This window comes from Penicillium coprophilum (assembly GCF_028826855.1).
Source record: "Penicillium coprophilum strain IBT 35676 chromosome Unknown utg000004l_segment0_segment0, whole genome shotgun sequence".
NCBI lineage: Eukaryota > Fungi > Ascomycota > Eurotiomycetes > Eurotiales > Aspergillaceae > Penicillium > Penicillium coprophilum.
In genome coordinates, this window is record NW_026622723.1 from 4642073 (window position 1) to 4664612 (window position 22540).

General features: G+C 49.3%; 7 protein-coding genes across 7 annotated transcripts; 4 read left to right on the top strand and 3 right to left on the bottom strand.

The window, feature by feature from the left end:
• Nucleotides 1-634: 634 nt before the first annotated feature.
• On the top strand, nt 635-4756 carry N7500_006180 (Peptidase T2 asparaginase 2; the record flags this gene model as incomplete). Its single annotated transcript, XM_056677324.1, has 4 exons — nt 635-839; nt 903-1527; nt 1583-3193; nt 3433-4756. The coding sequence occupies 4 exons, from the start codon at nt 635-637 to the stop codon at nt 4754-4756; spliced, it is 3765 nt and encodes a 1254-aa protein (XP_056532324.1).
• A 719-nt stretch (nt 4757-5475) lies between these two features.
• N7500_006181 (cytochrome P450) lies at nt 5476-7220 on the bottom strand (the record flags this gene model as incomplete). Its single annotated transcript, XM_056677325.1, has 3 exons — nt 5476-6630; nt 6691-6963; nt 7017-7220. The coding sequence occupies 3 exons, from the start codon at nt 7218-7220 to the stop codon at nt 5476-5478; spliced, it is 1632 nt and encodes a 543-aa protein (XP_056532325.1).
• A 2446-nt stretch (nt 7221-9666) lies between these two features.
• Nucleotides 9667-11726, top strand: N7500_006182 (uncharacterized protein; the record flags this gene model as incomplete). The annotated part of the gene is made up of 3 exons (XM_056677326.1): nt 9667-9729; nt 9792-10218; nt 10273-11726. The coding sequence occupies 3 exons, from the start codon at nt 9667-9669 to the stop codon at nt 11724-11726; spliced, it is 1944 nt and encodes a 647-aa protein (XP_056532326.1).
• A 413-nt stretch (nt 11727-12139) lies between these two features.
• Nucleotides 12140-15163, bottom strand: N7500_006183 (TAPT1 family protein; the record flags this gene model as incomplete). The annotated part of the gene is made up of 1 exon (XM_056677327.1): nt 12140-15163. The coding sequence occupies one exon, from the start codon at nt 15161-15163 to the stop codon at nt 12140-12142; it is 3024 nt and encodes a 1007-aa protein (XP_056532327.1).
• A 632-nt stretch (nt 15164-15795) lies between these two features.
• Nucleotides 15796-18003, top strand: N7500_006184 (ankyrin repeat domain-containing protein; the record flags this gene model as incomplete). The annotated part of the gene is made up of 1 exon (XM_056677328.1): nt 15796-18003. One exon carries the CDS (start codon nt 15796-15798, stop codon nt 18001-18003), a length of 2208 nt encoding a protein of 735 aa, XP_056532328.1.
• An 851-nt stretch (nt 18004-18854) lies between these two features.
• Nucleotides 18855-19846, top strand: N7500_006185 (Short-chain dehydrogenase/reductase SDR; the record flags this gene model as incomplete). Its single annotated transcript, XM_056677329.1, has 5 exons — nt 18855-18875; nt 18944-19434; nt 19504-19554; nt 19616-19715; nt 19772-19846. 5 exons carry the CDS (start codon nt 18855-18857, stop codon nt 19844-19846), a joined length of 738 nt encoding a protein of 245 aa, XP_056532329.1.
• Nucleotides 19847-21145: 1299 nt separating this feature from the next.
• On the bottom strand, nt 21146-22312 carry N7500_006186 (S-methyl-5-thioadenosine phosphorylase; the record flags this gene model as incomplete). Its single annotated transcript, XM_056677330.1, has 3 exons — nt 21146-21540; nt 21606-22115; nt 22198-22312. 3 exons carry the CDS (start codon nt 22310-22312, stop codon nt 21146-21148), a joined length of 1020 nt encoding a protein of 339 aa, XP_056532330.1.
• Between the last annotated feature and the right edge of the window lie 228 nt (nt 22313-22540).

A 22540-nucleotide genomic window follows, 5' to 3' on the forward strand; every position in this document is an offset into this window, starting at 1 on the left:
GATGAAGGCACTAAGAAGGGTCTAGACAGAGGATCGAGAGAAGATTTGTGCTTATAAATGAAGATAGATCGTTCAAATTTATAAGCTGAACCACTGTCTACCGCTTGTCTATTGTACATATCCTCCGTACAGCATGGCGCTTTAGCAATTGCGGAATTTGTTCCGCCATCTTGAGCCCGAGTCCAAGCGCTGTATCTTGTACAGTTCGGCTATAACGGGGTTATTCTTTATGTCTATATTGTTCCAATTTCTTTGCCTAGAAAATTGCCTAACTGATCTAACAACGTACATGCATTAGGGCCTGGAGGCTTGCAGCCACCCTGGTCTGCGTGACATATGATCTACAATTTGTTCCTCTATTGGCTTTTGACTGCGTAAGAATCGCGAGTAGGATAACCTAACTGGTTTCAATCTCTACTAATGAGAGTCATGAATATATATAATAATGAATAATGTATTAATTTCTAGGTCTGATTCTGATCCGAAGGTACACTGTAGATAAAGACGCGTGGGGCCCGACGGATATCGCCGGGTAATTATCCCTCCACATTTCTTTGTCTCCTTGCAATTATCCAGATCACCAAATATCCACAGAATCCACTTTGAAACTGAATCCGCCCAGGTACGGTTGACGATGGATGTCAGGGCATCCCGTCCGGACAAGCCGTATCAGCGCACCTACAAGGCGTGCATCCCTTGTCGGCAAAGGAAGGCCAAATGCGACCTAGGAACAGGCCCAGATGGCCTTCCGATCGGCCCACCATGTGCGCGCTGCCGAAGGGAACTAAGGGAATGTGTGTTCCCCGAGAAACGCGCCTGGGAAAGGTCCCGCAAGCGAGGTACGCTAGGATTGAGTGCTTATTATACCTAAATCGGCTGTTGTCTAAATGGTCAATCTCTAGCGCGATCACCGGAGAGCTATGAAGTCGATGTGTCACCCCGAGACGCCAGACAACCTCCAACGGCTTCGCCTGCTAGTTCTATTGTTGCACAAGGACAGACCCCCAACACACATGTAAACAATGTAGCCAACTCATCGCCCGAGATGAACTTTCATCAAGAGCCCAACTTGCCGTCGGGATGGCCATATCATCGGAACCAAACGGGATCCCATGGTGGCTCTCTCGATCGTCCTTCCGTGGGAACATCACAAACTGATCAATCTCCTTCTCATGTATATGAAAACAACGGACACCGAGCGAGTTCTACACTTGCGAGCTCTATGATGCGCACTGTTGTTGCTAGTGGCAATGATGCACTCAACATTTTATTTGAAGCTGCAAGTGCTCAGGAGGATGTCAATCATGATACTAGCTCCGAGTCATTAGCTGGGCCTTCATCGGCAGGTCCGAGTACTCAAGATCGCACACCGGGGAATTACGATGCCGCACTCGAATCGGTGGCACGGGTAATACATCCTGTCAAGCTATCCGACGCAACCCAAGACACTCTGAATGTCTGGGAAGCTTGTCGGTTTGTCAAAATGGGCTGGTTTACTGCTAGAGAGGCTGTTACTTATATAGATCTGTGTGTTCCGTCGCATGTTCCATGCCTCCGCCAAATAAAAGCTAACTAGAAGTAGGTTCTACAAGAATATGTCCTGTTTATCTCCGATTCTGACTGATTTCTACGCCAATCATCGATACCACTACTGGCTGATTACTCGGGAGCCAGTTCTATGCTCCACCATTCTCATGATCTCTTCCCGCTACCACGTCCTTCCTGGAGCAGGGGGAGAGTCGAGGAATTTCTTTATCCACCACCGATTATGGTCACATTGCCAGAAATTGACGATGCGGCTGATATTCGGGCAAGAAAAATCAACGAAATCCAAGGTACGGAGTCTGGGTACTGTGGAGGCACTTTTATTGATGTCAGAATGGCATCCGCGCGCCCTGCATTTCCCACCCGAGACGGATGGCTGGGATGATGATTTGATCCCATCAGCCCCCACACACCATGAGAACAATGATTCAAGCTCAGCACCTGACCGTCGTGGGGTAGAAGATATCATTGAGCCAGCACGCCGATCTGACCAAATGTCCTGGATGCTGCTTGGGTGTGCGCTGTCTCTTGCGCACGAGCTGGGCATATTCGAAACACAAGGATACAGCTCACCAGCTGATGAACCAGAATGGAGAGATCAGATGGAAATTCGTTGGCAGCGCGTACAACGTTTACTATTCGTTTACATCAATCAATTGGCTTGGCGAATTGGATGCATGTCACCGATCCCTCAATCATCAAACCAAGCTATCATGGGTGTACGAAAGCCACTGGGACTGGGTCCACCAGGCAACACGTGGTTGACGTTCATGGACTCGTGGATTGAGCTTACCAAGCTAGCCAAGTCTGTTACTGATATGTTCTTCCCCTCTGCCGCGTTTGCACGCCAGCAACTACACAGCGGCCGATATGTTGGCCTTCTGGAGCATTTCCGACCTCTCCTCAACCAATGGAAAGACAAGTACCTCCAGCCCCAAGTACTTGATCAAGCATTCTACAACGATCTATTCATCGAATACCACTTCGTCCGCGTTTACACCCATTCAGTGGGAATGCAAGCAGTAGTGGAGCGTGCTGTCGCAGAAAACGATCCCAACAGCTTCGACGGAGTACGAAACATGACCATCGACCGAACAGACTACGAATACATCCAAGAGGTGATCGACGGATGTGGCCAGATCTTGCGTAAAGTCACCCATCTAGCCGAAGCAGGGGCGCTACGGTTCTCCCCAGTTCGAATTGTTCTTCGTATAACCAGTGCCTCGATCTTCTTGATGAAAGCGCTCAGCTTGGGTACACGGCAAGCCAAGCTCCAGGAATCAATTGAAATACTAGAAAAGAGTATTAAAGCCCTCAAGTCCAACGCCTTGGATGATGTGCATCTGAGCACGCGCTATGCCACGCTGTTAGACATGCATGTTTCACGCTTGCGACGCAACCTGCTTGCATCGTCGAAAGCTATGAAAAGTAGTCGAAACACTACCCGAAGATCATCCATGGGGCCTCCGCCTTGGCCAGAAAATGGTGATCAGTCAAACTCCATGAGAGCCCCTGTAATGCAGGACCCACCTGCGGATCTGGGATTTATCCCATCATTGAATGATATCGGTGCAGATAACTGGCTTTCCTTGCCATTTGATCCATCAATGGCACCGTTTGATATGAGCCATGGATGTCAATTTCCGATGTATGAAGGGGGAACATTAGATTTTCTGTGGAATCTGCCATCGCGATGAAATGCAGCATATATAATCCACTAGGTACCTTTGTATATAGTACATATTATATAGTGGATGCAGTGCACTTAATACTGATACCCCAATTCATCCCTTACTATCTTTCCCCGCACCGGAGTAGAACAACCAACACCAAATAATCCCAACATTGTCAATAACACAATCAGACAAAACAACATGACAAAGCCAGCATCATTCAAACCAGCTCTAATCATCCACGGCGGCGCCGGCAATATCCAACGCTCCAAACTCCCCCGGATCTCTACGCTGCCCACCACGCCTCTCTCCAATCCTACCTCCGCTCAACCCACATTCTCCTGAAAAACGGTAGCACAGCCCTAGACGCCGCCGTCCACGCCGTCTCTCTCCTCGAAGATGACCCTCTTTTTAACTGCGGCCGCGGCAGCGTTTTCACAAAAGCCGGCACAATCGAAATGGAAGCTTCAGTAATGGTGACATCCGTGCATCACGACACAACACAGCCCGGCTCAATCAAGCGCGGCGCAGGTGTGATGGGCGTCCGTAATGTACGGCACCCTATTTGTCTCGCGCGCGAGTCACTGCTTAGATCCGGCGTGTCCGTCGATGGGTCTCCTGTTGATGACGGAGGAAGTATGCATTCGCAGTTGACTGGGCCGTATGTCGAGACGCTTGCTCGGGATTGGGGGTTGGAGTTCTGTCCTGACGAGTGGTTCTTCACGCAGAAGAGGTGGGATGAGCATATGAGGGGTTTGGAGGGGGTGGAGGAGCCTGTTTCGTTGACTCAGGGGACTGTGGGCTGTGTCTGTCTTGATCAGTGGGGGAATTTGGCTGTTGCTACTAGTACTGGTGGATTGACTAATAAGCTGCCCGGGAGAATTGGCGATACGCCTACTTTAGGTGCTGGGTTCTGGGCTGAGGCTTGGGATGAGATTGTGTCGAGTGAAGAGAGAATTTCGGATGATTCCTCAATGGGTCGTTTGCTACGTGATGCAAGGGATTGGCTGGGCGATTGCATGCCGCGCTTCTTGTGGGATCAGAGAATCCCTACTTATTCGTCCCTTGAGGGTGGTGATTCCTCTCCACAGCTGGACTTGGGGTCCGAGAAGGCTTATTCGTATCAATCATCTGCTCAATATTCTCGTCGGCGAGCCGTTGCGGTCTCTGGGACTGGGAATGGAGACTCTTTCCTTCGGGTTTGTGCTGCGCGCTCGACTGCGGCAATGCTACGGGTTTCTTCTCCCGGGAAGTTTTTCTCTGGTCTCGCAGATGCCGTAACAGCTGTATCTGGGCCTGGGGGTGAACTTCAACGTTCTGCCGGCCCCAGGTGGAATAAGACTGGTGAAGGTGAAGGAGGTATTATTGGTATAGAGGCAGAGCTTTCCCCTGTAAACGAGGCATCAGATGTCAAACTACATCGAGGCAAGGTTGTATTTGACTTTAACTGCGGCGGTATGTGGCGTGCTTGGGTAGAGGAAGATGTTTCTGGCAACGAGGTTGAGAGGATCATGGTCTTTCGAGAGGAATATAAATAATAGAGTCTTTCCATTTAGGTTCATTGCAAGGCGAATATATCAATACTATATCTTATCCAACTGTTCTCGATTGCTTTGACGCGTGTATTTGCAAAGCATAGAATTGCTACGCAACTTATCATTTGCTAGACCACCTGCATGTAAACCATCAGGTAGAAAGGCTTGGTTACCTGTTCAACCCGAAGCAACCAACTGGCGGGTAAACCAAGAGTAAAACAACCTAGGAAACGGATGGGCCATACTCTGTGACTCTGCGGGTGGATGGCGTCTTGCGACAAGTGAAGCTTGGTTTGCCCATCGCTGCTGGAGATGTACCTATGTATTGTAGGTAGACCCGCGGAACCTTCTGCGGCGATGTCTGTCGCGGCTCCACGGGATATCTTGGCACGTCCACACGTGACATGTCTTTTATGCCTGAGGTTTTCAGTCTGCAGTTTTGTTTTTCTACCATTTATATACTGATCTAGTATGGAGAATGATTGTAGTATGAAGCACAGTGACGCTTCTAGAATTTGCTTTTTCTCCACAATGTGGACAAGCATTACTGTTACCCGTAACCCTGAAATATATATCCGCAGAGCACAATTCCTAAGCTCAGTATATACAAAAAAACACTCTGATGGCTTGCCTCAAACCACGCAAACTAATAAATTATTTCAAGGGACTAGCAATATACACTACAAGAACCACGCAAAACTAACAAACCATCTGAGATAGACCTACCACCCCTCCAATGGTGTAAGCAAGGCCAGTACTCCATCTTTAGGTGAAACGGTAGCTCCCTCCCGGATCTCCAACTTGGCATCCGGAAACTTCAACTCCATGTGAAATCGACCGACGGTAGCAGCAATCAAGCAGGCAAGCTCCGATTTTGCAAAGCCCTGCCCGATACAGCTACGCGGACCGTGCAAGAAAGTTAAAAATGCATAGTTGCTGACCGCACCGCCGGTATTGGCCTTACCAGGACCCATGAAGCGGTCCGGGTTGAACTCGTCCGCGTCTGGCCCCCACAGCTCTTCCATCCGGTTCAAGATTTGCGGAGCGAGGATCAATGTCGTGTCCTTGGGAATATGCGCGCCAGCAAGAGTCGTGTCACGAACCGCCTTGCGTATAGTCATAGGCACAGAGGGGTGGAAGCGGAGGACCTCATTGCACACTGCGTTCAGGTAGGGCAGGTTATCGACAGCAGCTGCAGAGATTGCAGTCGGGTCGTCGAGAGAGGGGAGATTGGTGCGGATTTCATCTCGCAGACGTGTCTGGACGCTGGGGTTCTTGCAGAGTGCGTAAACGGCCCATTGTAGTGCCGTGGCGGTTGTCTCGTGGCCTGCGCCTAGGAAGGTCATGGATTGGTCGACGAGGTTCTCTTCGTCGAAGGTGCCGCTGCTTAGTGCAACGGAGATAATGTCAATGCCGGTTTCGGCTTTGGGGTCTTCCATTTTTGCCTTCTTCTGTCGGATCATTTGTCGTGCGACATTGCGAATGACCTCGCCGCTCTCCTTGATATCTTTGTTGCGTTTCGTCGGTAATGCGTGGACCCATGCTGGATTACCGAATAGCATACCTATAACAAAAAGAATCTTCATAATGAGGGGTGGTGAGGACATGATTTTGCGGTAGGATTGATTGAGGGTGTTGTCGGGGTCTCGGAGAGAGTCAAAATCGTGGTCCATACCGGCGACGCCGATAATGTCCAGGGTTGCTCGACTGGCCCAGTTACTGATTTGGACTGTGTTATCGTTATTTCCGTTGGCCTTTCTGCTCTGTAGGTCTTCCTCGATCATCTTGACCATTTCTGCGCTTTTTCCCCAAAAGACTGGATAGAGGTTCTTGATGTGGCGGTAGGCAAAGGCTGGCATGAGATTCTTGCGTTGAATCTAGGGGAGGAATTGTAAGTTTTGATCCATGGAAAGTGGCATTTGAAGGGCCAAATCTACCTTGTGCTCTTCACCTTCGGCAAGTAGGACTCCATCACCTGTAATGCGCCGCAAACTCTGCCGAACCAATTCGGGTTTCTGAAAGTCGTAAACTTTTGTGACAAGCAGCTCACCCAATGCCTTCGGACTTGTCAAAATCACTCTTTCGAGGTTTCCGACAATATAGTACCGAAGTAGGTCTTGATTGGGTCTCTCCTTGACCCGCTCCCGTAGCTGTGGATAGGGGGTCTCAAGCAAGAAATTCGGAGAATTGCCGGTGAGCCAGCTTCGATCCTAGATAGCATTAGACACATTGCTCAAATAGATATGGAGAATGGCTTGCTTACTGCCGGCGAGTCAATGTGTTTCAATGGAGTGAAGTAGTTGGGATACAACACTAGCTGATATATCGTCCTCGACACAGCGATGATCCCGAAAAGAACAACAGCCGTCACAATTCTGGAATTGAAAATAGCATACTCCGGCTTGAAGTATATCCCGGCGGCGAGGCCGAGATAGAGAATGGTGAAGTTATCGCTGATGAGTCCCATTGCTAGATTTCCCGGAGGACCAGGGAAACAAAATTCGTAATGTGACAGCTCGGATTTCACATGGAGCGAGAAGACCAGAGAAATGGTTCCTGGGCATCAAAGGTTTTCTCGGGTTGGATTAATTCTCCAGTGCTGGTGACGCGTGGAACCAAATGGAGTAGACAAGACGACGAAGTGCTGATTCCAGTTGAATTTGGATTCTACAATCCATACAGTTGTAGAGATGGAAATGCAGAGGATATGACCTTTGCACAACGGAGATGGATGATATTCAGTTTTAGGATGGTTGCCTGGGAGTGACAAGTGGGGGAAATCATGGAACCTCAAAACGTCCAAGATCCACGCAATAACTAAGCCCGTTACAATGATGGTAAAAACAAGCACTTTCCAGATTGTTTTTGATCTTTTCCTCAACCTCGCAATGATTACCGGATTAAGCCTGGATCCGCATATCACATGAATCGAATTACACCTGCATAGGGGCTCCTGGCGTGATTATGTCAGCGACTTGGCCGATCTCAGACTCCAAGTTCTATCCAGAACGGAAGGGACCATCGTCTTTTCGGTATTATTGCTCAAAGATGGGGACGAGTGAGGGTAGATATAATGTTCACTTCTTTTGGGTTCGAGTATGCCGTGCAAATTTTGACCGCAATGTATCTATCGGATTGCTCATCACACTCCAGCCACATAGTTGAATAAGACCCATGGCCTAGGTATTTTATGAACAATTCGATATCGACTGTGAAAGTGATCTCCGATTTGAATGGGGTGATAGCCTCCTGGTCGATAGTCCTGAAGTCTCTCGACTCTTTCAAAATGCTCGTACAGGATATGAGTGTTGAAATTATCATCAGTCTCTATCAAGTTGAATGCGGTGGAGGTAAATGCATAGCGGGGTTGCTTGCGACAAAGCAGTGGTATATGCGTATGAAAAAGGATAGGAGAATCAACTGGGGGCATGGAGCGTGTGGGCGCAACAATCGAATAGACAATGGCAGCAATTTACTCATCGCTGTATCAGGCGGGAAATTTGACCCAACAAGTAGTTTAAGAAGACGGAATCTCTTGTACTTGAGTCATGTCGTCACGCAACATCAATGCTCACGAAGGCTGGAGTGAAGTATGAGACGCCGCGCACGGGCTTGTCTTCGATATGTGGGGTGGAGTCGACTCAGTCGAGCATGCTCGTGTCAAGTCTTTTCGAGAGAATTCATATAAACGATGGACTGAAGGAAGCTGAAAGATAAAATAGAAGAAATTGGTAGTTTAATATACGGGGTTGTATGATCTCTTAACGAGACTAAACAATGTCAGGCCGAAGTTACGACATTATTGGATAAGGCGAAGGCAAGAGCTAAGGACATTATTTGGGAGATCAATGAGACTCACCTTTCCAAGAGTTTAAGCCTGGCCAGTCTCATCAAAAATGGCACCTTTGTAGTTGTCGATGTGCAATGGAGCTGGGCATTAGTGCTTATCGCTGGGGTCCGTCTTGGCGTTGAAAAGCCGAGGTCCGATTGGAGCAGATGACTAACGAGAAATGACACCTCAGGTATCAAACCATTCAATGTTTGTTTACTCCGTGAGTACTCCGTACATATAGTCCTCTTTCGAGTCCCGAGGTCAGAAAATATAAATAACTACGATGGCGCCGGCCACGTTGAAAATTGTATCAGACCATGTAGCGGAGTCAAGCGCTTAGGTACATGGACCCTCCCCTGGCGCGTGCGGATGGCCAGTGAGGAGTAGGGATGGAGATTACAGACCCATTTTCCCTTGATGACTGTCGCACATTGTGTTCCGAGAATAGTGACAGCAATAGGGAGATGCCAATAAGTACATATTGATCAAGGTAGCCTAGGAGATTCCTAAATTAGAAAGACAAAGAACAAAGGAAGGCCCTTTGATTTCAGCCCTAAAAACCCGCTCGATGTAACTTCCCGCAGTCCCCACACTTGCCCTCCGATGTTTCAGTCTTCCCCTTTCTCAACTTCCATGTCAATCATTTTTCAGGCGTAGGGACCTGGCCACACTCATTCAATCCTATTTCCAAGTCCGGAGTACTTGCGCATTCTTTCTCCACCCCTTTCTTGGCAAATCGTCTCTGAAACTCTGTCTATCGCTTTGAATACGCCAATGCGCATCTGAGATACCAGCGCTGCATTGTGATCATCTACACGTGGCTTGCAGCCTTCGATACGTGACATTGTGCTCCACATCCCTCCTTGCCTTACGCAGGTATGCGCCACTCGCGCGGTTAAGACATCATCATTCCCCTCGTTGCGCCTGAGCTTTGTCTCTCTATTCTTTGCACCTATTTCAAACCTCCAAACACGACTTTGCCCGGCTGGCCCGAGGAAGTCAACCTTTGATCACCCGCGATCCCGTCATTCTTTTCAATCCTCCGTGATCACTTCCTGGCTGGACCAGGTCAATCGATACAATGCTGTGCTGTGGGGACCGCGAGAAGGGCGATGTAGCGATGGAGGAGAAGTGGGACTACGTGGTAGGTCTACATAATGACAGTGTGGTATAGATGGCTCGATATACTGATAATTAATTCCTTAGAACTTGGACGACTTTAAATCCGAGTCTTGCTGGACAGGTTTCTCATATTTCTTCATATGGGTGTTCCTGTTTATCTCCATTGCAGTATACGGTGTCGATACATTCACTGCAATCAACTTGCTGGCTTTCTCTCGGTGGTCCGGTAGAGTTGAACCCGCAATTCCCTTCAATATTTCCCGCTGGATTTTCGCCGCCTGTATCATTGCTTCATTCGTTCTTTTGGCCTATCGATGGATACATGCCGTCCGCGCCATCCGCTCGGGTAGTATCACTCGCAGCTTTCTGGATCCGCTGGCTGTGCGCATTCAGAGTATTCGCTTCGGGAAACGGGGTCGTGGATACCGGAGATTCCTCGTCTTCGCTGAATTAACGAAAGACAGAAAAGCAGCAGAATATGTTGCTCTTTATGCATACTTCTCTTTCCAATGTAGGTATACTACTGTTGCTCAACCGATATTGGAAAATAGCTAACAGCTCTTAGTCTGGATGAACACGATTTTCGCAGACGGTCCACGTCAAGTTCTCAATGGCATTACTCTCTATTCGGTCATGCAGATGGACCTCCTTCCTGGGGGTAAGAATGCAGCTCACGATGATGGAAGCTCTGGAGCCAGTCAATTCTTCAACAATGTCAAGATTCTAGCCGAGGAGAATAACCTTCAAGCTGTGGTCCTGTTTGGTATGCTTTTCACTTTGGTCATTTGGGTCCTATCGGTTCTCAAGTTGATATCGGCGATTGTACTCTATTTGATTTTCCTCTTCCACCATATCCCAGCGGAAGACGGTACTCTTTCGAGGTACTGCCGACGGAAGGTTGGTCAACGGCTGAAGCGCATCGTGCACCGCAAAAACACCAAGGCTCTGGCAAAAGGTCTCAAATTACAGAACCGAGCGCCCACTCAGCCAATGCTGGCATCTGATTCAAACCCGACTCTGCCCTCTCTCGCTGGAGATAAAACCCCCGCAGTGGCTGTATTATCGCGAAGTACCACCCAGACCACTTTGCCGCCATATTCGCGATCGACTTCCTCGACGGCGCCGAGATCCAACCCGACACTGCCAAATCTGGACTTCGATGCCAAACCAACGCTGGCTCGAACCGGAACTTCATCTTCAGTATTGTCCGAGTCCGCTTCACTGACAGGCAATGCGGCCGGAATGGGATACACTTCCCTTGATCGTCAAAACCCTACGCTTCCCCCGGTTCCTCCTTTGCCGGCTAACGTACCATCAAGGATGGCCACTCCTCAATCTCGAACAGCTCCCGCGCCATATGGCAATGGTGATCATCATACCCCCGGCTCTGGATATCGCAACTTGACCGATAGCTCTGATTCTCGGCCATATCAGGGCCACACCCCAGCGCCTGATTATGCTTCGGCTGACATGGAAGCCTCCGATGATCACGATTATTTCAACCGCGGCCATGCGCCTGCTCAATACGACCCTTACGGCCCTCCGAGGGCTGCATACGGCGAAGAAGATGGATACGGACCAAGATACGGGGCTCCCAGTCGCCAGAGAGGCCCGGCTCATGCGCAGCAAGATTACTACCCACAAGATCCATATTCAAGAGATCCATATTCGACAGATCCTTATTCAACAGACCCATATTCAACAAGGTCCTACACGCCAGCCAGCACTGGTGGGACACCTGCTCCCTACCGGTCCAACACCCCGGCAAGCTACCGACCTACGCCTCCCCCACAAGCGGCCGCAATGGCACAGCCTCCACCAAGGACCTTCACTCCAATGAGTTCTACCACCCCTCAAAATGGTGGCTATGCAGCTTTCAACCCATCAATGGCCCATCAAACACCTCAGCCTCTTCCTGGTCCGTCCAGCTATGCTCGAGCAAACACTGCTTCTCCCTCTGCTATGCATCGCGCTCCACCAGGGCACTCATTCAATCGCTCAAATACCCACCAATATTGATAAGGCTCACATCCATACGCTTCATTTGAAGGGCATGACACCTTATTATGATGAAAATCAGGAGCTGGCTCTCCTGTGCTTGATGACCAGGACCACTCGCTTATACTGATCACGAACAGCGAGCCTCTCGAGATCTTGTACATACCCCCTATTTGCCTTACTCCGATATCCTTCCTCGAATCTTTATTCCCCATGATACGAATTGATCACTCTTTATTCCCCCTTTACCGTGAATGTATACACCATAAGTAGCTTGAAAGTAATATTGATATTCCTTCTTACTGCGTGTATCATTGACCCGTAATAAGGTAAACGAAAAATAAACCGAATATTATACACCTATACTCTACTAGACACTACAGGTGGCAATAAGTTACACTCAACACCATCTCACCAACCACAAAACATACCAATCACCAAATCTTCTTGGCAATCATCTCATATCGCTGTACATGGTCAACATTAAACTCCCCATCCTTACTCTTATCCTTCTCCTCCTTCTCCTTCACCCGCCGCAGCCCATCCGGATCATCAGCATAGATCAATTTCCTCTTTTCATCTCCAAGTTCAACAACACCCCACCCACCAACACGCTGACTACCCTCAACATGGAAATCCCGAGAGCGAGGTGCCCCACTCTCAGAACCAGATTGTTTGCGCTCACTCTCCCGAGCCTTTATTTTCCTGTAACGCGAACGCGCAAATGCAAGCAGGACCATCCCCAGTAAGAGTTTCAGAATGAGCAGGACGATGAACCCCGTCAAAAGCAGGATACCGGTGAAGATATGGACGGACTGTGCTGGAGACGGGATGGCGTTTTCAAGGACGGTGCGGAAGAATGCGCTGACGTGGGCTGCGGAGGCTGGGAGGAGAGTTGCGAGTGTTAAGGGTGGTGCTGAGGGAATTGGGGAGGGAGCATAGTTATTGTGGATTGAGGTTAAGGAGGTTGCTCCATTTGCTGTGGAAGATGGGTTTTGGGGGATGAGGGCTGCTAGGAACATTTGGTATGTTTGGACGGAGACTCGGAAGAAGAGACAGGAGAGCGGGATGACAGGTAGACCGATGCGACGGGTTAGATTTTGTTCGCCGAAGGCGTTGGTGTAGTAATCCTTTGCTAGGACGTCGAGGAAGCGGCCGTAGATTGCTGGGCGGTTGTTGTTGAATTTGTTGATGTAGGCGTGTTTGAGCCAATCTACTAGCATCTCAGAGCCTAGCACGACTAGGAATGGGCCTAGGACTTGGGCCAATGTTGGGATAAAGGAGTTGACGCTGTTGAAGGATGACAGGATTGAGGATGGGAAGAGGGTGAATGCTTGAGGGAGGATGGATGATGCAGTGCGTGGAGGCGTGGATAGTGGGGTGCTGTTGGTGATTGTGGAGGATTGGCCCGGGAAGCTAGATCCCAACCCGAGGTTGCCGATGAAGTTGAATGCGCCCGTCTCAACGATGTTACGAGAAGCGATGATAGTAAGCATCAGCCATAGCTGGAACCGTTCCACGACGTCCGCGCAGGTGAGCTGGAAGAGGTTTTCTTTCTCGAATTTGCGAAAGACGGTAGACTTGATCTCCACAAATTGGTTGGATAGAAGTAGCGTTATCAGTGCGTTGGAGTATGAGTTCACTGCCACATTCAGAGTCATCACCTGGTAAAACAGAGACAAAGCATGGGATACTGTGTAGACCAATGCCACCAAGAACAACCAGAATGGACGAATAATCTTGCTTCGGCCGTCCGGACGACGCTCGAGGGCCTCCCGTGAAAACAGACATTCGAGGACATCTTGACCTATAGCAGCCAAGAGTCTGTCGCTTACCTCCAGCACATTGTAGATGACGTACAGCTTGATAGCAGCCTGTCCTCGAATCCAGTGGTACATTCGACTGGCATCGAAGTACATCAAAACACAGCATGTGGCTATCATCAGCAGACCGGTCAGGATGTCCGCCTTGTCGTCTGGAAGTAGGGCCGAGGGCATCGACTTCTTCCGCCGATGGTGGTGTTTGCGAGATTCGGAGGATCGGTGTTTCCGGGTAGGTCCCATGGCTGGCCCGGCAGAGGAGCCCCGAGGAAGGTGAGGAGTGGCGTCAGATTCGCTTTCGCGTCTTCCACGCTGCTCCTCCTTCACATTATGATTCCTCCTGCGCCATACTCGGCCGATTCCATTCACCACAAATTTCCAAATGAATCGGATCTCGGCTCCTAGGTTCATTACCCATGACTCGCCCAAGATATACACAGCCTTGATAAACCGCAATGGCATGATCGTGAAAGAATAAAGCCAGGCATCAAGGCAAGCAAGACTCCCGAAGCAAAGTACCTGCTCGAGCATAGGTGCAAGCATAATGAAGTTCATGAGCCTCTCAATCTTCACTCGTGATGATTCATAAGGGAAGTCGTTGGCTGCGTCACGGTGAATGTACAGTGGTGAAGGTCTGCCAGAAGCAAGCTCAAGCTGAAGATATGTTGGCAGAGAAACTGGCGGCAAGGGGATAGATGATGGCAAGGGCGAGGACTTGGGCGATTCTATAATCTGAGGTGATGCAATGAGGTGGCCCTTTAACTCGCGGTCCAGCGCGGGTCGGTCCTGTCTCGAGCGCGATGCCCATGTCTGGGTTAGACGGTCATGACCTGGAGTAACGGGCAATTGACGCCGCATGGACCCAGGGGTGGAAACAGTTCGAGCTGGCTGCGGCCGGTGGCGGAGGGAAGAATTTTGAGTATTCCGCGGTGGACTCGTGTGCGTAGAAGCATCTCCCGCCAACGCCTCTTTAGTGGGCCGCAACTTTGGCAAAACGTCTGCGGGTGATGGCTTTTCGCTTGGTGGCTGAAACACAAGCTCCGGCATCCCCGGCTGTGCGGGAAGGTTGTTCAGGTGCACATTGTCCGAGACTACTCGCCTTCCACTGTTCGATTCTGATTCCACAGGGCGGTAAGGTATTGAGTCTGGGGAGGACGTGAGGGCCTGGATCTTCTCAGGAGACAGCTTCATGACCTTCTCTTTGTCTGCTGGTAGTTGGTGAGACAGATCAGTAGACAAATCAGCCAAAGCAGCCATGGCCTTGGGGCCATCGTATACATCCACTACCGACAACTGGCCAGGATTAGGTCCGTTGTTTGGTGAATGCTCAACTAGGATCCCAAGTCCCTGCTCGTGTTCCATGCTGGCCAATTTATATCGCCCTCCGGCAGGCTGCCGTACCGTAGTCGTATCGTGCTTCCGTTGCCCATTCGTGTTGTCGTCTCCATTGGTTGAGCATTGGTCGGTCTCGCCGTTGGACTGTGAGCCATGAGAATTTACTCGACTGTGTTTCCGCTCAGCAGAATGAGAAGGGCATTGCTTTTCAACCTTTAAGCTCCCATTGCTCCCGTTTGCGGTACCATGTTCGGTCGTCTTCCGCTGTGACAGAGCTTCACTGGTATCTACAGCAGGGCTCATTCTGACGACCATGCACCACGCGATAATACAATATGTTCCTTGAAGATATCCACAATCTTAGAGTATCACCACTCATACCATCAGAAAGCACAGATATCCAGCATGCATCATTTGAATTTGGCTCACGACGGGTGACCAACTATGTCCGAAGGTGAAGAGGCGTAAAGAAAAAGATAGGAAGGCAACAGCGGCAGAGATTGTATTAGCAATGGCAGTAATCCAGCTGGTACATGCTGAAAACTAATTTCCAGTATGTGTTATTCAGAGCACTTGTTGATGTAGGTGTCTGGGGAAGATAAGGATGGCAGATTATCTGGCCGGTCGGTGAGTCGGAGGTTAGCGTCATTGAACGCCTGAGGCAGTACGGCTTTATCACGTGCCTCCCAAATTGGAACTAGTCAGGCTGGGATATGGCCCCTCTATGTTGTAGGCCCTAAACAAGAATCGACAATTTTATTCTTGTCTAGTGGTATTTCGCTGTTTGATTTCTCAAAAAATTACATCACCACTAGTTGGACGGAGAACTACGAATTCGACTACATCATCACAGAAAAATGTCTCTATCTTCACTGCCCGTGGAGCTCTTACTCTGTATATCGTCAAATCTACAATATGCATCAGAATTAAACGCCATGTCACAGACTTGTCGCCTGTTATATACCATACTCAATCCTCAGCTTTACTCGAGATTTGCGAATAGTTGCGATCCCAATATTCTGCGCCTTGTTAAGACCGGCAATTCAGATGCCCTACGCATGCTGCTGTCTGCTGGTTACAAACTTTTCGATTTCATGGACACACCACAACTTTGGTGGAGAGAAGGTGACACCTTCGTGGACAACAAAACATGCTCGAGTCCTATGATAATCGCAGCAACACAGGGTCATCTGGGGATTCTTCAGATGTTAATTGACAATCTGCCTTCAATCATCACAAAGTCTGCTTTTCGATCCTGGCATCTTCTATGCCGTGCAGCCATGTGCGGTCATTTGGATATAGTGAAGTTCCTAATAGCTCAAGGTGTCCCAGTGAACTATATTGACAAGGTGGGGACCACTCTGATGCAATCGGCAACTAGGGGAGGACATTTGCCGGTGTTTCAATACATAATCGAAGAGACTACGTGCAAAGATCAATTACATGCTGTGGCAGCTGATCTGCTTTATCGTGCTACAAATGCAGGTCATTTGGAGATTGTTAAATACCTGGTAAAATGCGGTGCTGACTTTACCTATCCAAGCTGCAAACATAGCCCTACCTCGGCTTTTGACTCTGCCATTACATGGGGCTATGAAGACATAATATCATTCTTCCTCGACAATGTCCCTCCCAAACTTCTGGATAATATGATCATCAGCGGCTGGAATTCAATGTTGCGACCTTGTTACCGCGATAACCCCAACCCCTTTCGGCGATCTCCATGGGAAAAACCACGCCTTGCTCAGGCAATATTGGACCGAGTCGATCTGGAAACAAAACTCGCGGCTATTACTCCACTTGAGCAAGCCTATTTACTTGCTGTAGCAGCAGAGACAGGAAACATGCCTCTTACTCAACGACTCCTTGATAGCAGTCGTGGGCCTGTCTTACCCCGGATTAGTTACACACCTGTGTGCTGTTCAGTCAATAACGGGCATGCCGAAATCACAGAAGCTTTCCTTCGTTTCCCGAATTATCCTGTCTCCCAAATTGATGTTTTCACCGCGGCGAAAAAGGGGGAAACAGCCGTTGTGCTCAGGCTTCTCCACAAAGTTGAAAACAAGGATTTCAAGAGATTTGCCGCAGTTGCATTGAATACAGCTTGCCACTCAGACCAATTCATAGCCGTGATGGAAAACACTCTTGGTGCTCTCAGCAAGTATGACGTGGAGACTTTGATATCGTTGGCGACAAGTTCGGCTGATCTCCAAGCTTCTCGTGCAGGCCGCTTGGAGGTTACGAAATTTTTACTTGAAAAGGGAGGCATACAACCTTTTGACGAGATAAACAAACAACTTGATTATCTGGGTCGACATTCTGCTAAGCCGATTTCGTTCCTAGAGCATGCAGCGGCCGTTTGCCCAGTGGATCAATTTCGAGCAGCACTTGCGCAATGGAATTTTGAGCTTGACCCATACAACGATTACTGCAAAGCTGCACTTGCTGCTTCTGCTCTTCACAAGAATGCAGAAACACTTCAGGTATTTATTGAGAGAGGATTCGATGTTAATTCGACACATCTACACGGTCAGACCATCTCGCCGTTGCTACATCTAGTCGTGGAAACATTGGATGAGAATGGCCGGGTCGTTGACAGGAACGATGAACGCGCGCAAGTACAAATTGATCGAATCGACGGGCATACGTGGCTGGGTCACATAAATCCACACTCATCAATACAATTGCTCATCGAGCATGGTGCTAGAATCAACCAAGCGGACTCGGATGGCCGAACTGCTCTGTTCTTAGCCACAGAAAGAATGACACTAGCTTTAGCAGAGGAGCTGCTGAGACTAGGAGCCAATCCTCTAATCAAGGGGTTAGGAAGGGGCAGCGCTCTCCAGCTGGCCATTTCCCAGGCCCAGATAAAATATGTGAAAGCCTTCTTGAAGGCCATGCAGGCTCGCTCTTTCACCTGTGATAACTTTCTCGCCCTCGTCCCTGAGACTCTGCCAATTGGGATGCTGCCAAATAGGGCTTCTGGCGAGCGATTTTCTGTCCCTGCAGGACATCCATTGTCGCAACATCGAATGCTTGCTCGAGATGGACACATGGGACCTACCAAAACATTTCCATCACCTTGGGGAGATGGGGATAGGCGAGGAAGTACAAGTTCAGAGTACCCCCCCAAGCACAGATGAAGAGACCTACGGAGAGGAGTTTGAAGATTCGCAAGATAATTTCATATCAATCTGGTCTGCATTCAAGGACGATGACTGCATTAGTGATCTACGGTGGGTGCGGTTCTTCATTGCAAAGGCTATGACTCAACATCACTGGCGAATGATATACCCAGTGTCAGATTAGATTGAAATCGAACGGCTAGAGAAGATTCACTTCATGATGAATGAGATATCAATTGACAAGTCACTGGTTTATAATAAGTGCTAAATCGTTCAGGTCCCCACTCAGACTCTTGTTCGCTGGGATCTAACAGCACAGGATGTGCACTCTGTGACACTTGGTTATACATTGTTAACAATCTGATAATACTCAATGATGCTCGAAATAGGATTTACCCGCACTCCGGCCATGCTTGCTGAGCAGGTATGTTGTACTGCCGAATGCCATAAGGCTAGACAGCCCAGAGGATTCGCACTAGGCTGGTCCAGGACTTATCGTGATATCGCAAGGATAAAACGAATCGAATGGCCCCAAAGGGAGTTACCAGAAACTGGAAGCCTAGCCGCTAGGCCCTCTTAGTTCTTGACAGGGGCCCATTTCACGACACTGTACTCCGTACTCCGTAAATAATGGTCAGTAATCCCGAGGTCCCGATTTCAAAGCAATTGTGAAATAGTATATGAGAATTATAAATCGCTTATAGAGCTATTTCGCAAACATCTCCCTGATCTGGCTATTTAAAGGCCGCTGTGAACATGAAGCTATATCATCATTTTCTCATTATCCAATTGATCAAGTGTACTGATCCGATCGCAACCCTCCTAGACACGACTCCCACTCGAATCGTTTTATTATCTATCCTCCCACCATGACAATTTCCGACAACACTGTAGTTCTCATTACCGGCACTAGTCGAGGCAAGACCTACCTAGAGCCTTACTTGGATCGAGCTGACAGAAGATAGGAATCGGACGGACGTTGGTGGAATCATTCCTGCTCCGCCCTAAGCATACCGTTATTGCCAGTGTCCGCGACACAACCGCAGACTACGTCAAGGAACTAGAGGCTTTGCCCAAGTCCGATGGTTCGCGTATACAGCTAGTAAAGATTGAAAGTAGCAACTCGGCCGACCCAGCGGCAGCCATCAAGGACCTCAAGGACGTCGACCATATCGATGTGGTGGTGGCCAATGCCGGCGGAGCCGGCGAGAAAGGCCTTATTTCATTGGATTTGGTGAGCCCCGAGAGCGCGGCTGATGTATTTACCGTGAATACGCTCGGGCCCCTGGCCCTGTACCAGGCCGTCAAGCCTTTACTGGAGAAGGCCCAGGCCCCAAAGTGGGTTTCGGTCAGCAGTGCAGCCGGTTCAATTGGTCGACTTGAGGTTCACGGGGCTCACATCGTTCCGGCGTACGGAATCGCCAAGGCAGGCTTAAACTGGCTCACTACGTAAGATGCTGGCAGCTCCGGCCTATCCTAACTGGGAAAAGCAAGCAGCTAACTCCGGCGGACGCACAGTGCTATCCACAGCGCCAACAAAGGCTTCATCGCCTTTGCCGTGCATCCTGGGTAAGTGACTGGAGACACTAAATGGAGAGGAGATTTTGAACCGCAGCTGATTATCTGACAGTCTCGTGCAAACGGAGCCCGGCAACAAGGCTGCCCGAGGAATGGGCCTTTCGCAGGCCCCTATCTCCCAGCGTCAAAGTGTTGATGCCATGTTGAACCTCGTATGTGATGCCCTTTCATATCTTGAGGGATGAAAGTTGAAAACTGACTCGTGCAGATTGATAATTCGACCCGGGAGACGACCTCGGGCAAGTTTTGGTACGTGATTGATGGTACGGAGGTCCCGTGGTAGAGGCACGCGACAGTTTCGCTCCCATATGAAATGTAGTAGGAAGCCATTTATAAGATGCAGGATTGATAGGACATGTAGTTGTGTGTCCCGCAGTGTCGATCACTCATCTGTACTCCGTACGGAGCTCAATGTCAAACATTAGTGCTCTTTATAAATGATATAAGCTTTTTGTCTCACCACTGCCCTTCTATAGATACCTTTTGAGCCCTCCATTACAATCTTTTCAATATGGCAAGGTATTCTCTCAAATCCGAGCCTACGTATATTTGCTGCTCGGGCGATTAATTCCATACTTTCGCCTAACTAGAACCCCACCGGTTTTATCATATTGATATTAGGCGAGTTCCTAGGCCAAAGCACGCCTGCTTGGCCTGAGAAATCATTTGATTTGTATAGGATTCAATCAGCATCTATACCCCCGGAACCGGGGCCTTGGAATCAATACCCAAAGCTATCAAGACCTGGGACTCGGAAAAATCAAGAAATTTTGCGTCAGCAGCATGTCCAGGGTTGGATTGAAAGTACGGAGTACTGCGTATGCCCTTCGATATTGAGGGAGTTGCTGTATTGTACTAGTGAAATGGTAGTCGTCAAAGGAGTGAAAAAAGGGGTTGTATCAAGAGAAGAAGATTATAAGCGAGGGGTTAATATAGCAAAAGTACTGTGCACCAGCAGTCCCAACTATCCGTATGTAGTGTTCTATTCTAAAATAAAAACAAATTCACTGTTAAATCTTCCGGCCTCTGTGATATGCTCACATTATGAGAATGTCTCGACATCTGAGGACGTTATTTGTTGGTGTCTGGGGCACTACAAGCTGTTCGCCCTATAGTATTTCATAGTGAAAGAGCTTCTCTTCTTCTCCTTCACATCCCTGTCTTTCTTAGCTGATAGCATGATGCCTCGCTTGTTACTATATTTCCCCTGCATTGTGTACTTTCGGGTTGTAAGCTTTCTCTAGCCGTTGACAGAGACCTATAGTTCCGTCCGTACACATTGTTGAGATATAACTCTCGAATAAGTAGTTCTTTGCCAGGAGAAGCTCGGGTTCTCGGGTGCACACGTTAAATTAAAGACTGTCACCTGGGGTGTCATATGTTCGGCACCGTCTTACGGTGCGGACCAGAAACAGGGCCTTTGATAAATCAACTAGACATGCAGTCATAACATTCCAGATTCGTGTATCAATCATGCCTATCATGTAAGTATCCCATAACTATAATGCATATACGCTATCATCAGATATACGTCAAGTGACAAGCCAAAACTTTATGTGCCTCAATCCCAAAGCCACTAAATCTACCAGTAGCCAGGGAAAAGCCAATCAAGCTTCTCCTTAGCCTCGGGCTTCCAGTTAGCCTGAGGGGTGCTAACACCGAACTTGATGCTGCCAGCCAGGTGCTTAGCCTGGACCAGCTCGGTGTGCTTGTCGCTAGCCAGAGCATCGAGAACAGCTGTCACGAAACGGCGAGCGTTCTCGGCGTTGGACTTCATGTTGCCCATGACCATCTCGACGGTCACGTCGGCGGTGGCCTCATGCCAGCAGTCGTAGTCTGTAGACATGCAGATCATCTGGTAAGCGATCTCAGCCTCGCGGGCCAGCTTGGCCTCAGGGAGGGCAGACATGTTGATAACGCTGCCGCCCCAAGAGCGGTACATCTTGCTCTCGGCACGAGTGGAGAACTGGGGGCCCTCTGGGTAGTGTAAAAGACACGGTTAGCGATATTTCACAATGAATACAGGCCACGGCTTCACATACCCATGCAGATCAAGGTACCACGGTCGTGCAGGACGACACCATCACCCTCGAGACTGTGTCCGCACTCACGCACCACCTTAGCGATACCCTCATCGAAGGGGTCACCGAAGGGGACGTGAGCGACGATGCCGCCCTCGAAGAAAGTCCACGGGCGTACGCCCTTGGTGCGGTCAATGACCTGGTCGGGGATGACAAAGTCACGGGGCTTGATATCCTCCTGAAGACTGCCGACGGCAGAGAAAGCGATCACGCTGCGGACACCGATGGAGCGCAGGGCGGCGATGTTGGCGCGAGCGGGAACCTCATGAGGAGCGATCTGGTGGTGCAAGCCGTGGCGGCTCAAGAAGGCGACAGCGACAACCTTGTTGTTGTGCTTACACTCGTGGTGCAGAATAGTGATGGGCGAAGAAGGGGCGCCCCAAGGAGTTGTGATATTCAGCAAAGCCACCTGGGTGAAGCCGGGCAACTCGCGCAGGCCGGTGCCACCGATGACAGCGATTGGGACGGGCCCTGTCGGATTCACTATTGTCAGCTTTTTATCGAAGTGGGGGTGAGGGGTACCTAGATGATGCGAAGGCAGAAGTATACGTACCGTCGTATGTGGTAGGAAGGGAAGCCATTCTGCGAGCGAGTTGTTTTGGGGACTCAATTCGACGAAACTGTTTCGATATAGAAGAGAATGAACGTAAGCCTAAGATCCAGCGCATCTTGCGCCATCTTCAAATCTCTGAGGCTGCGGCCAGCCTACGCTTCTCCGATTGGCTGCCCACTGACCCACGTGCTGCGGGTTCCTGAGGCCGCCACCTGCCTTTTTGGGCGATCTATAAAACTTTAAATTACCCAGCACATACACTGTCTACTGTCATTGCAGACCTATTGTCAGAACGATGTCACTCTTTGAGTTGAACACATGTACAATTTTTGATACTAAATAC